Source organism: Eutrigla gurnardus, assembly GCF_963514095.1.
Source record: "Eutrigla gurnardus genome assembly, chromosome: 8".
Lineage (NCBI taxonomy): Eukaryota > Metazoa > Chordata > Actinopteri > Perciformes > Triglidae > Eutrigla > Eutrigla gurnardus.
Genome location: NC_139922.1, coordinates 27,210,585 through 27,227,526, shown reverse-complemented (window position 1 = coordinate 27,227,526; position 16,942 = coordinate 27,210,585). Strand labels below are relative to the sequence as shown.

The 16,942-nt window shown below is 46.9% G+C and overlaps 1 protein-coding gene across 3 annotated transcripts in view; it reads right to left on the bottom strand.

The window, feature by feature from the left end:
* nkain4 (sodium/potassium transporting ATPase interacting 4) overlaps positions 1-16,942 on the bottom strand; it is a 42,713-nt gene that overhangs the window by 8,830 nt on the left and 16,941 nt on the right. For all 3 annotated transcript variants that reach the window (XR_014597515.1, XR_014597516.1, XM_084014421.1), the window contains exons 2-5: positions 16,049-16,186; positions 15,129-15,209; positions 9,248-9,454; positions 117-177 (exon numbers count right to left, since the gene is read on the bottom strand). Coding sequence is in view for 1 of the 3 variants with exons in the window: in XM_084014421.1 (XP_083870547.1) it covers positions 117-177; positions 9,248-9,454; positions 15,129-15,209; positions 16,049-16,186 (487 nt within the window). In the remaining 2 variants the exon portion in view is untranslated. The remainder of the gene's footprint in view (positions 1-116; positions 178-9,247; positions 9,455-15,128; positions 15,210-16,048; positions 16,187-16,942) is intronic.

Genomic DNA, 16,942 nt, shown 5'->3' with positions numbered 1-16,942 from the left:
CATCCGTGTGTGTGTGTGTGTGTGTGTGTGTGTGTGTGTGTGGTGTGTGTGTGTGTGTGTGTGTGTGTGTGGTGTGTGTGTGTGTGTGTGTGTGTGTGCGTGTGTGTGAGACTCACAGCTGTCCTCCTCCTCAGTGATAGCGCTGACAACGTAACAGGCGTACACGAAGCCCAGGAGCTGAAACACAAGCAAACACAGAAGAGGTTAGAGACGCCACGGAGCCGGCGATGATAACAGGCTGTGCAACAAAAATCATCATAATACTAATAATAATAATAATAATAATAATAATAATGTACGGAGCATCTGGAAGGGGAAGCGGGTTCGGCAGGAATGCAGCCTCCAGAGTTGGCGACGGTGTGGGATCTCAGGGCCGGTGATGCAACGCCGTGCAAAAGGTTTAACACTCAAACGAGGATTTGATGGGAAATCAGGTGCAATTTTTTTAATAATCAAGCAATTGTTCCATGTTTGTCGAGGGAAACTCAAAGTCCTGAAAAAACGTCAAACAATTGGAATATCTTCAGGTTTTAGACGGTTAGTAAAAACAAACAAACATGAAGACGTCACCGATGCCTTATGGAATATATTTATCAACATTTATATTATTATTTATTACTTGGCGTCCGTATATCATGGGTTTCTTCCCCCCTGACCATTACAGCCGCTCCCTAAAACCTTTGCTAGATCAACATAAACGGCGATGATGCCTCAGTGCTTCGCTATGACATCATCGCTTCACTATGACATCACTGCTCATGGTGCACATACATGCAGCAGAACAAAACCGGAAAGCAAGCAGAGTGAGTGAACGCCACACAGACACGGTGAGAGACAGACACGGTGAGAGACAGACAGACACGGTGAGAGGCAGAGAGACACGGTGAGAGACAGACACAGGGAGAGACAGACACGGGGAGAGACAGACAGACATGGTGAGAGACAGACACAGTGAGAGACAGACACAGTGAGAGACAGACACGGTGAGAGGCAGACACGGTGAGAGGCAGACACGGTGAGAGGTAGACACGGTGAGAGACAGACAGACACGGTGAGAGACAGAGAGACACGGTGAGAGACAGACACGGGGAGAGACAGACACGGGGAGAGACAGACAGACATGGTGAGAGACAGACACAGTGAGAGACAGACACAGTGAGAGACAGACACGGTGAGAGGCAGACACGGTGAGAGGCAGACACGGTGAGAGGTAGACACGGTGAGAGACAGACAGACACGGTGAGAGACAGACAGACACGGTGAGAGGCAGACACGGTGAGAGACAGACACGGTGAGAGACAGACAGACACGGTGAGAGGCAGACACAGCGAGAGACAGACAGACACGGTGAGAGACAGACACGGTGAGAGACAGACAGACACGGTGAGAGGCAGACAGACACGGTGAGAGACAGACATGGTGAGAGACAGACACAGTGAGAGGCAGAGAGACACGGTGAGAGACAGACACGGGGAGAGACAGACAGACACGGTGAGAGACAGACAGACACGGTGAGAGACAGACATGGTGAGAGACAGACACGGTGAGAGGCAGAGAGACACGGTGAGAGACAGACACGGGGAGAGACAGACAGACATGGTGAGAGACAGACACAGTGAGAGACAGACACGGTGAGAGACAGACACGGTGAGAGACAGACAGACACGGTGAGAGGCAGACACGGTGAGAGACAGACACGGTGAGAGACAGACAGACACGGTGAGAGGCAGACACAGCGAGAGACAGACAGACACGGTGTGAGACAGACACAGTGAGAGACAGACAGACACGGTGAGAGACAGACATGGTGAGAGACAGACAGACACGGTGAGAGGCAGAGACGGTGAGAGGCAGACAGACACGGTGAGAGACAGACAGACATGGTGAGAGGCAGACACGGTGAGAGACAGACAGACACGGTGAGAGGCAGACACGGTGAGAGACAGACACGGTGAGAGACAGACAGACATGGTGAGAGGCAGACACGGTGAGAGGCAGACACGGTGAGAGACAGACACGGTGAGAGACAGACAGACATGGTGAGAGGCAGACACGGTGAGAGGCAGACACGGTGAGAGACAGACAGACACGGTGAGAGACAGACACGGTGAGAGACAGTCTCTCTCGCTGCCCATCCATCCATCGGTTGGCGTTGTGCCACACCAATTAAAACGGCGTTGGGCACGCTGCCCTGCTCACACACTGGGTACACAAACACAAACCCCCGGGGGTCGGTCTGTCTGTCTGCCTGTCTGTCTGTCTGCCTGTCTGTCTGTGACGGTGACTATTTATGTAAGACTCATTCAACCTAAACCCGGCCTGTACAGTTATAACAGCAGCAAAGGTTTCCTCTTTTTGGTCGTGTTTTCGTCATTCAACATATTTCATCCAGATGAAATGTTTTATTTATGAATGAAAACGCAGGTGTGGCAGCGACTCTGTGTGAGGCCAGATAAGATACTCATAACTCTCCCACTCACTCCCGCTTCTCCTCGCTGGGATCTAATTGCCGGTCTCACCCCATCCATTACGGCGGCGGTGAAATGGAGGTGAATTAGCATATGTATAAAGCTGGTGTCAAACACAAGATGGTGTTAACAGCAGGCAGTGCATTGTGGTCCGTGGTGTGGTTTTTACAAGTGAGTTATTATGTACGCGTGAGTGCACGTTTGTTCCATTTTCATAAAGGGCTCTGATCACCGTTGTGGTCTGGGACTCGAGTCGAGGAAACGCTGAGGTGTCACAACAGAGGAAGCTTGAGTCGGACGACCTTTTATCATTGGGGGTGGGGTCGTCAAACTGTCATTTGTTGTTTTATTTTAGCGGGGAGTTACCATTTCCTGTCGTGTTTAACAGCCAATCAAAGCAGCAGGAAAAGATGCTAAAAGAACACAGTAAGTATCGAAACTTCTCAAGCCAAACGATACCCATCATCACTCGTAGTAAGGGTTCATCCCGAGTTAATTTATTCACACATTACAGTAGTTACCACCACAACAACCCAATAAAAAACACAGCGCCATCTAGTGGTGTTAAAAAGCAACCGTTTCCAAAAGGTTTGATCAATGGTCTACATAATAAAAGATCAATACTTGATACAATATTGCCACGTATCGTCTGGATGCTGCGTAGAAATGCATATCTCATATCTGTCGTTTTCGTTTCTATGGCGATGGAACATTGAGTGTGATGCATATGAGGTAATGAGGTTTTGCTGGAGGCATTGCTGCCCTTATAGTCAATATAGGCCAGTGCCCTCAATAACAAGTGACAAGTCCACTTATATATGCTTGCATATTAAATAACGGCTCCTCATAAAACCGCTCACACACGCTTCCCCGTCTTTCTCCTTCTGACTTCCCACTGTCACTCCTGGAGTTCAGGGATCATTTGAGAGATTGATGTCACATTAATTAAGCTCATAAAGCCGCCGCACGTCCTCTGAGGCTCGATATCCGTCTGCCAGCGAGGACGTGCCAAACTAAAGCCAACTCATTGAGCTGCCAATCATTCTGGGGTTTTTTCCTCCTTTGCAGTCTGGACTCTTTTTTTTTAAGTGAGTCACTTTTTAAACACAGGTCTCCACATCGCTGTCACTCCTTTCATTGTTGCCCTAACAGCAGCGTCCTCCTGTTTGTCTGCTCTGCAGGGTTTTCCTGTGCACGGCGATCTGGACGAGTGGCAGAAGGAAGCAGCGAGGCAGAAAAACCGGGGCGCCAGAAGCTCACCACTACATCTGGGAAAACATCAAAAGCAGAGCTCTTTCTGCAGCGCGCCTTCATTTCCTATTTACTTTGTTGCAGAGGAAACTAAAGCAGCTCTTAGTGAGACTTCAGCATTATCTTTGTCTCTCTGCTCTGTGATAATGAGGGCCAAAAGAAGTTCAAGCCTCAAACATTCATGTGTGTGGAGCTGCGCAGCTAAAAAAGGGACGGCTAGTCGTATTTGCATAAGCTAATGAAGGTCGGGTGTTCACTAAATGTGGCGGTCCAGAAAGACGCCCCCGTAAACATCAGACTGCTGCACATGAAGCCGCCTCACGATCACAAGCTGGTCCTCGCCTCAGGTACCGCTACGATTCAGTTACAGACAATTTACACAACAAAGCTCGCCATAAAGGTCTTAACAGCTACATCCTTCAGCTCCTCCATTTAAACTGATTCCCTGATTAGTTGATCATCAGGAAATATACAAACCATTTTCATTTGGAGTCATTTATTGAGCAACAAGGCTAAAGCAGCATCCACATGGAATCAGCTGGACGGAAATTACCATTTCAAAGCATTTCAAGGTGCATCTCCATGCTTTTCCAGCCCCTTCCAGCTGTGGTAAACTCCATCTTTGTACCAATCCAATGGTCAGTATTCAGTCTACTTATTATGTCACTTGTTCATCACATTAAATGAGATGTTATTGTCCTCTAAACAACCAACATGATGTTTGGAGACAGCTTTTTACAAAAGGACCACAAATGAAAGGAAAACTAATTCCACTAATAGATCCACAGAAATATAATCACCAACTATTTTCATCATCTGTTCATCATCAAAAGTCATTTTTCATAAAGAAATGTCAGAAAATGCTGTTTTCAGTCCCTCAAATATGGAGATCTTCTTTTCTCTGTTCTATCATAGATGTCATCACATACAACACACATTTCAAGACCTTTATTCTAAATCCAAATCCTGAGTATTTGCCATCAGACAGAATTCATAACCGGATGTTACGTAGAACGATCACACCTCGTTCACACAACAAGAACTCAGTTCAGATTTTCCACATTTTCTGATATTTTGGGGATTTCCCCGACAAAAGCCCTCCGATCAGCGTGACCCCGAGGTCAAAAACCCAATGAACGGATGCTAATGGTTGTATATCTGTCCCTTCACACGGATTCAGAGACGCCCCCTTCACACACATGACTGTGCACATGTTTGCGCGGTGAAGGAGATCTAAGTCGATCTACGAGCTAATTAACAAACTATTGATCGCGGCTCGGCGGCGGGAGAAGAAGTTCACCTCCGTGATGAGAGGAGGAGCAGAGAGGGAGAGCGGTGCAGATGTCTTGTAGGTTAATTACACGAGACTTTCTGCCTGACGAAGGAGGCGAAGGCGTCTCTGCAGAAAATTAGGTGTGTGTGTGTGTGTGTGTGTGTGTGTGTGTGGACAGCTGCATGTTTAATGACAAAACATGATGAGATGGGGACTGCAGGGACCGCATCCACCTGTTCTCTCTACCAGCCCCCCTCACACACACACACACACACTAAGAGGACCACGTGGGGCCGTTGAGCGTCTGTGGTGCTGATTTACATTTTCAAATAACTGCAAATATCGGCGTGCTGATGTCAGAAAAACACGGCGCTCCGACGCGAGAAGCCGCCATGCAGAAATAAAAGCTGCACGGAGACACAGGAGACGGGGCCCGCTCGCCCAACGCACACAGACGATTAGAGATGAGGTCCGGCTTACGCCTCATTTCCACCGCCTGCAGATAGCACCTCCTCAGAGTAGGCAGGATTATCAGCTGACCCCCGCAGCAACATTGTGCATGACATCATCTTCAACACAACACAGAGGAACGTCTGCACTCTGTCAACTATGTGGCGTGAGTGAACGGTAACGTTAAGTAGCAGGTACCATCACAGCTTTTCCTCAAGGAAAGCCAGATTCAGAGCTGGTTGAAAGCTGGAGCATGCCGGCAGGAAAATACACCTAATATACACTCAGAAAGCAAAGGAAGAACAAGCAAACGTGGCGTTAAGAAGGTTTACTTCTTTAATGCTGCTTGCTTTTCACTTCACAAGTTCTCCCCTGTTCCCATTTCTTCCCCTTGCCTGCACTCGGAAGTTTAGTAAGAGACTTTTAGTAAAAAGACCGAATATTAGAGTAAAATTAATTTGAGGGGAGAATCCGTTTCCCTGAAAAATAGATGAACAATTAAAGCTCTTGGTCTTTGAAGTGTAATGGTGGGGAAGGCATGACTTTACTGCACTGGAGTAGCCCCATATATACATATATATTTATATATATATGTATATTCAGGGGCCTGCTGGAGACCAGTTCCCTGCTCTGGTCTCTGGGTGGTTCTCTCCTCCTCCCTTGTTCTTGGCAGCAGCCGACAGCCATAATAACTGCTGACTACTGCATCATCGGCCTTTTAATCCCGGGATCTTTATAATCCTTTGAAGCAGATGCTGTAAAACTTACAGAGCAGCTACAATGCCACGTCAGCGCCGAGATATTGCAGATGTACTTGATGCTATCATTATTCCAGACAATGTGCGGCCATTTAATGATTCTGGACGAATTAACTGCACGTCAAAAAGGAAACACAGCGAAGACCCGTCCAGCTGGCAGCCCGCCTGCAGACGCACAGATAACCAACAAAAAAACAACACATATATATACATACATATATATATATATATATATATATATATATATATATGTATATATATATATATATATGTATATGTATATATCCCCCACGGTGGTGACGGTGGTTCGGCAGTAGAGTTGGAAAACACAACGCCGACTAATGGACTCATCAAAGCACTCGGACCTGTTTGTTAAGAGAGCTGTTTTCATGCCGCTGAACTGAGTGAACCTGAACAGCGACACACCCCATCCTGCATCCCCCCCCCCCCCCCCAGGTGGTAATCACAGGGGTGTGGCCACGCCGGGGACCCCTCTAATCATCCCCCACAATGCAACGCTGTTATTAAACAAGCTGCACTTTAACACAGACAGCAGAGGGACACGAGAGAGACATCCAAGCTCCAGAGGGAAAAAAAGTGACAGTGAGGGATAAATGCAGGGAGAGAGAGAGAGAGAGAGAGAGAGAGAGAGAGAGAGAGAGAGAGAGAGAGAGAGAGAGAGAGACATTGACATTGAAGTTGGAGTTTGACTGACGTGAAGGTCAAACGGTGGGAGATCTGGGCAGGAAAAAGAAATGGATAGTGGAAAGAAAAGAGGAATTGAGCGATGGAGCGAGAGAGCGACGCCGGCTGATGTTCCTCCCATTATCAACGACCACACGGTCCTCCCAGCGGCGGTTTCCCGGGGAACAGAGAGGCACTGTGGCAGCGATAACCTCAACGATACGATATCTGTGTGCAGTTTACGAGAAGCTCGGCGACGCCGACATCTCTCACTACTCACTTCAGTGCGTCTGATGGAAACTGATCGTCACATCGTGCACTCGTTTTTTTGTTAATCCTCACACCTTTCTTCTCAGCTACATTCCGCCTGCTTTCGCAGGTTTAACTGAACGGCGGCGAAGACGGGATCACGGGAGGAAAGAGAGATCTATCTATCTATCTAGTTAATTTCAGTGAGGACATTTGCTCAGGGCGTTCCTGAGAAATCACGAGAACGGGACAGATGTGAGGTCACACTGATCTTGACTTCTGACCTATGACCTCCAATATCTAATCAATTCATCCTTGAGTCCAGTGGGAATTCCCTCGAACAACCCTAAATTCATAAAGCAATACAAAGGATGGATCAGAGGGTTGACTGTCCGTGAAGGCAACATGAGGGCAGAGACGGAGCAAAAATATTCCCTCAGTGATGAATGGATGAATAAAACATTATATACTGGTTTGAAAAGGTTGCCTCCACGTCAGGCTCATCCTTTAGACCTCTGAGTTACTTTCTGACCCAACGTCGCCCGTAGCGACGGTAAGTGACATCACGGCCCGACATCGCTGCCGGACGCCTTCCTCCTGACCCGTCATGAATCTGAGCTGATAGATGACGGACGGTGACGCCTCCATTACTGGCCGATGGATCCACATTTTTCATCCTAATGAAACATGCACCTTGGAGCCCTAACTAAATATTTAATGGCCTCTCAGGGCGACCTTGAAACCCCCGCCAACAAACACAAAGGGACATCGCACTTTCTTCCCACTCTTTTCATCCACTCCTTCAACTACGCCGCAGTTCTGCAGGCTGATAGGAAGTCAGAGAGTGAAAGGAAGTGACCATATTTGGACTGTGGAGGAGCGACGGGTGGATCTGATGAACCCCGAGCAGCAACTTTACTGGATCTGGATCCATCTGGATTCTGGTGTGAGGCTGCTAACAAGGTCAGCTTCATAATTCAAGGTCAACTTTACAGCAAAGTCATCTAAGAAGCTAACTGCATTGGTAACGACCTGTCAATCAGCAGGTAAGCCCCGCCCCCTAAAGCATCCCCTGCTTTCTGGTCTGGTGGACTCTAAATGGACCATAATGTACTAAATGAACATCATGCTGGATTGAAGAAGACTTGAAACTAGAGATTGAGACCATAAACTCATGTTTACAATGTTTACTGAGATAAAACATCAAGAGAGAGACCAGAGGAGTCGCCCCCTGATGGCCAGCCGAGAGAATGCCTATCTTTGCAGAGCCCGCGGTGGCTGCTGGGAAAAGACAGACGAAAACAAGATTGGGCGTCTAAACGGAGAGTATTTTCCTAAGCGGCGCTCTGCTTTTAGCCCGAGAGGAAGTGAGAGTGCGAGGAAAATGATGCCATTTGTGACACTGGGATTTCAGCACCAATCCCCCCCGTTTCTCTCGGGAGCCGTTCCCACGGAGATGGTGTTGCACGCTCGGCTGAACAATAGCGTATAAAAAAGTGTTGCCATCTCTTATGGAAGAGTCAAAGTGCATGTGGGGCGAGGAATAAACCAATTCACTGCCTATGGTGCGGGGGGGTTAATAATGTTCAGTGAGAGAGTCGGGGGCTGTTAAGTGAGGTCAGCCGTTTTATTACCTTTCTCCAGGGGGGCACTCTCTCTCTTTAATCCGCTCCACATGTATTGAAGCAAGTGTGGAAAAACAGGTGTGGGCGCATTTATGTGCATCGCGAGTCAAAGTGCGTGGAAGTGAACGCCACTGTGAGTAAATGTGTGTAATGTGCATGTCTGATCCCAGGTTGCTGCTGCGCTGGCAGCAACAAGAACACCCTGGCCCCCGTCCAATAGGAGCCCCGTCCTCCATGAGTGTGCTGCATGCTGGCAGGGATACGTGGGACAATAACAGTCACTTCCAGTGTTTGAGTAACCTGTAAGCGGGCTGGCAGGTCTGAGCCTCAGCCAGACAAAACAACAGATCCATTTTTCATTCAGTCACCGGAGCAGAGGAAGGGGAGGCCGCCATAGACACAATAACAGACCGCCGTGGACGTATCCTGAGACTAAAAACACCGCCTTCCTTTTTTATCGCGTTCACGTATAAGCGACTCTGTACTCACAGCGATGAGGATCTGCGTGCCGCTGTGCATGACCTCGATGTACTGGTAGTCCAGGAGGCAGCCCATGACGGTGATGTAGGAGTGGCTGTCCGTGGTGCGGACCCCCGGGGCCTCGCTGCCCGGCATCTCCCTCCTCACGCAGCCCGGCCCGTGTTCGCTCCACCAGGAGTGATGGGCGGAGATGTTGAACGTCAGCACGTCGCTGTCCTGATAGGAGTCAAAAAAACAATACGTTACATTGATTTCTTATTGTATCCGCCGGGAGGATCATGAGAACGGTTGCATGTGTGAGTGAGTCTGTCTGTCCACGACTCATCTTGTATTTTGCTGCAGCGAGCGGCACAATATTTTGGGTCTAAAGGATCTCTCATGGTTGCTGATAGCAGTTTTGCAGGGTGTTTGGCCGAGTTTAATTTTGTTTTTGGCAAGCTTGCATGTTGTTCCTTTTCACGGCGACTTTGAGCCGCTTGCCAGCATGCATCACCGCTTGTTTTTGACTTTGGAGGAAGTGTTTTTTACGAAGCCTTAAAGCCTGTTAGAGGGTAGACGGCGGTGTTAGCCACCTGTGGGTTGAATTCATTCAATCATAGAATACAGAAGTGGTCGTTGCAGACACAGTTGGCTGAGAGATGCACCGGGTGATGTTGTACAAAAGGGCTCGTCTCTTAGAGACGCATAGATACAGATATCGGTCTGATACTGACTTCATTGGTTGGATTGGCTGATCTGGATTCAGTACATTTACATCCAATATTTAAGTGGAGGAGAGTGTTGCCTTACATCATACAAAGATGATGCCAGTCACACAGTCCACACAGTGTGGAACTTATGTTTTTTTTTATGGCTGTTCTCTTTGTGCTGAAAGGCTCGGTTCATCCAATTATACAAGCAAGACTAAGAGTCTGCAGCCACGCTATCCACGCTATCCTCTGGTGCAGCGATGCTTTGAACTAAACGCTAACGCCGACATGCTAACGTGCTCAAAGTCCATCCAAAAGTTTCACTAAACCTCTTCACTGAGTAAAAATCCTCAGGGAGGCATTCGAGGAGAAGTCAGGAGATCAAAATCATGAGGATTCATCCACTTGGGACCATGAATGTCTGTATAAAAATGTAATGGCAACCAAAGTGGTGCACCAGCCCACACTGCCATCCCAGAGGACGTACTTGTCTTCGTCCACAGTCTTTGAGATTCCTGCTGTCACCCTGTTTGTGTTCGTATAGCTTTTACATTTCAGTAAAAAAAACAATGTGGATTCTACAGAAACAATACGCCTGTTTCTTCAGATAATCCACAGATGTCACAGTCAACAGTTTGCTTTGAAACGACTTCTTGGAGAGTAAATAATCCCTCTGCAAACTGTTGACAGTGTGTTTTGCGGGTTTATTCAGAGTAACAAGGACGTTGTTTCAGGAGTTATGAGTTACTGCTGATTCTTACTTTTCAGAGCTGTGAGCGCCACAAATTAGACTCCATCCACCTCCATTATATATGGGGGTGGAGGCAGAACTCTCAGAGACGGAGAACCAGGGCAGATAGGACTAAAAATATCTGCATGGTGAGAATATAATCCTAATTTAGGTGAGCCCACCTTCTAAAAGCTGAAGATCGACAACACATACGACAGGCGTGAAGCCGGTCACGGGAACACAAACTTCTCACAGGGAAGTTGAACAACTTCTACAGTTTGGACGCAGAATGTCTACATGTAGCACCCTGCCGATGTTTAATCTGCACACATGAGCCCGCGCATACAGACGCTCGCTCTAATCAATACCCCGATACAGCAATCTAACCCGCATCTGCCCCTCGGTGACAAGACATGCATTATTAACGGGAGCCGGGCGCTGTCAGGAAACATCTCTGATTCCCATCAACCCCCACTCACACTTAACGCCCGCGCATCGTCAACACGTAGGTATCAACGGCCGTCGTCAACGGCAACGAGAGCCGCCAACATTCAAATGTGTATTAATCCTTTCTCTGATCTTCCTTCTGATCACTCATCACCAGGCTTCCCCTCTCCATCATTCTCTCACATAATCACAAAAACAAGGGCGGCTGGAGGTCAGCAGGGAGGACGGTGAAGACTAATGACTTGACAGATGCCATTGATTGAGCCCGCCAGCGAGGGAAACCATCTCCATCCAAGCCAGCCGCCGCCGCCGCCGCCGCACTCACAACTGCAGCAAAGTCAAGACGTCAATATCGAAGTCCTTTGACAACTTACTGTCAAGAGTGTTATTGTTCTGCTCCGTGAACCCCGAAGCGCAAATCAATCGCTCCAAATCATAGATTCAAGGTTAGTCCGCTGATGATGCGTAAACCATTTTCTTCTGCTAGAATCACCGGAGACGTGAGGCCTTTTCTATCAAGCTTCGCATCGAAGGAGTCGGATCTTATTTCTCCTGATGTACTGTTTCAGAATGCAAAGAAAAATGTTATGTTTGCCGGCTGCATATTGATTCTGGAGGAGTTGAGGGTGGTCTGCATGTCAAACTGCAGAGAGAGGACGGGAAAGCTGATTAATCCAAAAAAACTGGTTGTATATGTGAAGATAATATTCATGTTTTTCAGGTTCAGGTACTTTATGCCCAAAAAGTAGTCCGACAAACCAAACAACCAACACATCATCATTTCATAAAAATGCCTTATTCAGCATTTGCCTTCTCCTGTCAATTCTGGTTACAAAAAGCCAAGAGGGCTACAAAACACTGGACTGGAGGTCGTCTCCACTCGATGGATTAGATAGCATTTTATCAAATCAAACTGATTGGGAATCCTGTCATATCCATCATGAGATCAATTTAGTTTGAGCTTTAAACAATTATTGGTAAGGAAAGTTAGAAAACAGACATCTGATCCGTCAGATAGTTGTTGAGATTATTTCTATTTCAACCAAAGTGGTGGATCGACTGACAGACAGATCAATAAGAGTCATCCAAAAACATAAAAAGATCGATCAATGACTTCCTGTTTTGTGTATCGTTCTCTACCGATATAAAAATGATTTTAATAAGAGGTTAGTTAGAATCAGAGATTAACGTTCTGGGTATTTTATTTATTGGAATTCTTTTTGAAAAGCTCAGTGTGAAAAAAAGAACGAAACAAAAGAGATGCAGCGAATGGATGGGAAGACTCTAGTGGAAAGAAAACATCCAGAATATATATTTTTTATTAATATAATTTTTTTATGGCAGTGTATTCTGATTTATGAAGCGATTTATATGCAATACATGAATTTGAATGTATGCAAATGAGCACAGTTGATGCTGCATTTACGTATTAAAACACAATTTCAGAAAACTTGTAATACAAATAATAATTGTCTTAATGTAAGTAATGATCTGGGGATGTTTCAAGGTGATATGAGTTAAAGATTTACCATATTCAGGTGGGGGGGGGGTTGTGTGTCGGGTAACGGGGGTCTGTCTGAGAGTCTCTCTGCACCGTGGGGGGAGGGGATCCGGGATCAATAGGAGGTGACAGAGCATGTGGCATATGACTCTGACAACTCGCCCACACACACACACACACACACACACTCACACACACACACACACACACACACACACACACAGACACACACACACAGACACACACACACACACACACAGACACACACACACACACACACACACACACACACACACACACACTCCAACAGTCCTGTCAACATCAGTCATGGCTAGCCGACACAGAATTAGCTGACTCTGTTTTATGATCAGATTTATTGGGGGGACCTCTCAGAAAGCTGCGTGCCCAGTTTTGGGTTGTGGCCGTGCCCGTGTGTGTGTGTGTGTGTGTGTGTGTGTGTGTGTGCGCGCTCCATTAGCCTGCTCCCCTCCTGGCCACCATATGCAGAGCTCAGCGAGCCCAGGCGGCCTCCATCTGTCGGGTTAATGCCCAGCCTCAGCCCCAAGCAGCTGGCCCCTACAAGCCTCATTATTCTAGCAGGGACCACGCGGGAGGACGGACACACACACACACACACACACACACACACACACACACACACACACACACACACACACACACACACACACACACACACACACACACACACACACACACACACACACACACACACACACACACACACACACACACACACACACACACACACACACACACACACACACACACACACTCTGACGGAGCCGCGGTCTTTCACACAGTGACAAAGTCGCCAGAGCTCGGGAACGATGTTTCTGAAATTCATTTTCAGCGTCTGAACCGGTGCGAGGTGAACGTCGCCGACGTGAAACCATTATTGTCAATGGTGAGGGGCGAACGAGCAACACACCCATCAACAGCCAGGAGAGAGAGAGAAGATGGGGGAGAGAGGGGGGGAGAGAGAGATGGTATTCTATTGTATTTACTGTATGTGACTTTTTGTTTTGGCAACATGTTTAATTGAAAACATCATGCCAATAAAGCTGATTAAAATGAAAATTGAAATTTAATCAATTTAATTGAGAGAGAGAGAGAGCAAGAGAGAGAGAGAGAGAGAGAGAGAGAGAGAGAGAGAGATTTTTTTTATTTACCGCTCTTGTACATGGCACAATTAAAAGGCAAATATCTTTTTTTTTTTTAAGAAAAAAAGACAAATCAGATGTTTGGTGTATCTACTAAAAATACATACATAAATAGATAAATTAATACAAACGTTTTGAGAGCACGTTTCCAGAGAGAGAGAGTGAGAGAGTGAGAGAGAGACAGAGAGAGGGAGGAGTACACTGAAATGAAAAAGACAAGATATGAAATGTACAAAATATGCAGAACAACTGAAAAAAAGAGAAAAAGATCAAAGGAGCAGAGTGGGGAAAAGTGTAGGAGATGTCAGGAGGAGGGGGGGAGGTGACCACCCAAACACTTCTCTGTGGATAAATATGCATCTAATCTGCACTCAGGAACCACGGGGAGCACCGGGGATTTAAAGGACTGCATGTACGTGCCACGGTGCCTTCACAGGGAGGATCTTAAACTGTGAGCTTCCACTTGAATCTCAACAGGGAGGCGACCGTCAGCAGAGCCGAGCACACAAACCGCTTTAAAGGGAAAGGCAGAGTTCCTTCCAGGCCGAGTTGTACGTCTTCACGGCGGCAGAAAGGTTACGGGAGTGATTTATAGTTCAGACGGCCGCGTCACACGTTCATTATGCTTGTTATTCAGACTCCACGTAGGCAGAAAAGCACCTGGTGGCATCATATCTAATTACAGGTCAAATATCCACTCAGTGCTGATACAGCTAAAAGATGCTTCGAGGCTTTTATAGATCAAAACAACGATTCCCGTCGGAGCAGTTCTGTCTAGTGTAATTATAAAAAATAAAAAAACATTGGCACAAGGTCAGAATTCAGGATCCCTCAGAGAACCGTCAGCGTGTCGATGTGTTCACACCAGACGTTGACGGAGAGGGGGAGGGGCTTATCTCCGTGGATACCAACAGCCAAGCTGCTCGACGTAAAATAACGTCATCTAGGTATTAGTAGTAGTATTTAATAGACTCATCATTCTTTTAAAACCTTGTTCATAAAATCTTGTTCATGTGTATGTTTATGCTTATATTTATTTTATATTCATTTAGCAATTTATATATTTATTGCTTTTGTATGATTCGCTACGATGCTATAAAATTAAAATTGAATCTGCCTCCCGTTCACTTCCATTCTGAGTGAAGCGATTCATTCCATTCATTCATTCTTCCATATTTTTGTGCTTTTGTGCAGTAAAAGTTTTTGTTGTTTTCTTTATAAAAAAAATGTCCGTCATCATAGTCTTACATCACTCATGGCTTCCTTTGTGCTGGCAGGGGACACATTTTTGAATAGGAACTATAATATATGTCGGCGGTGCTGTAAATGTTGAAAGCCTCACCTTGGACAGGCCTCCTACGTCCAGGTAGAAGCAGATGATGAAGACGTTCCAGGCCACCCACAGAGCGGCCCACACAGTGTACTGGAGGGGCAAAGACAGATCATCGTCACGGAAACGAGAGGAACCGATCACAACAGATGGTGAATAAAAAGATTCTAAACACTTAAATACATGTTTTAAGGTGCCAGTGAGTTCAGTAAGTGTATTTGGGCCCCGAGTGAGGGGCTTATCGGGGTTTATTCACTGCTTCCACGGAGACAGAGTCATCATTGTGAAGGTTGTGAAATCCTGACACACGATGAACTGTTTGAAAATGTCAGCGGTGTCAGAGGAAGAGCAGCAGCTTGGCAAAAACATACATGTTGAATCACGAAAACCCCTGAGCTTGCTCTCTTGCTGTTTTCCACTTGACACCAAAAACAATAGTTCTGCACCCCCCCCCACCCGACCCCCGCCTCCCCTCAAATTCCCGCTTCCTGCGTTTCTTCGCCTTTTTCCTCGTTCGTCGCTCCACGTCTCCCTCGACTCTCTTTTATTTACTCTCTCCCCCCCCCTGTATCTCTCGCTCGCTGCCCCCAATCTCTTTCTCTGTCATTAACATCACCATCTGTGCTTCCACCAACGCTGCTGAAAATAGGCTTTTAATGCCTAATGACGAAATAAAAAACCTGAAGTGCATAAAAGCACATTCATGAAGCTTCGCGGGAACGAAAAGCAAAACAACAGGCGGCACGTTTGTGCACCGTGTTTCAAAGAATGACCTTCTCTGTCCAGAAACTCAACGCCGAGTATAAATCTGATGAGCTTCTTATCCCCCCCCTCCCTCCTCCGCAACACCCCCACCCCCCTTTAATTAGCCCTAATTACCTCAGGATTAGGGGGTTCAATTCAGGAGGAAAAGGCGTCCGAGGAGAACTCACCACCACGATGTAGCGCGGCCGGTACTGGATGGTGCCGAAGAGGCCGAGGATGACCATGATGATGTGGAAGAAGTTGGCGAGGATGGGGGCCCACTGGTACCCCAGGAAGTCGAAGACCTGCCTCTCTAAAGCCAACACCTACAGGGAGGGGGGAGGAGGGGGAGGAGGGGGAGGAGACACAAAGTGAGATCATGTTTGACATCTTGTGGAAAGCAAACGGTGTCTCCTGCTGCGACAGTGAACCCGGGGTCGCCAGGCTTAACAGTTCATCACGCAGGCCCCAGAAGAAAAATGGAAGCTTATCAGACAGACAGACAGAAACACACACACACACACACACACTGGTAATGTGCCGCTCATGGTTTATTGAGGACAATAAAATATTTACCTCACGGCAACTGGCCAACAACTCAACAAGAACAGCTTGAGTGTTCAGTGCCAGAGGTGAAGACGGGAAGTTTTGTAGAAAAAAGAAATAAATAATAAAAAACCACAATGACAGATTTATCGATTCAACCCCTGCTGAGATAAAGAGGCGCTCACTATTTTCCAAGCTTCCTGCCAACGGCCTCCAGGAATGAGAATGCTCTGGGAACTTTACGGGAGGTGGGGGGGCTTAGGCGCTTATTGAAAAACGTGCTTGAGAATCAACGTGTGTGCGCACGTTCACGTGCACAAGTACGGTTAAACCCTCCACAATGAAAAGACACATTCCACAGCTTTCCCAATACAGTCTCCCCGTCTCCACACGAGGGAGGGGGGGGGTCGATATGAACATTTCATGTCACAGTTATCGATATCAATTAATTAATATTATCCCGATTATCATCAAAATCGGGTTAATATTCTTAGAATGGCATTAAAACACAAAAATAATCTTAAATAAGATCATCC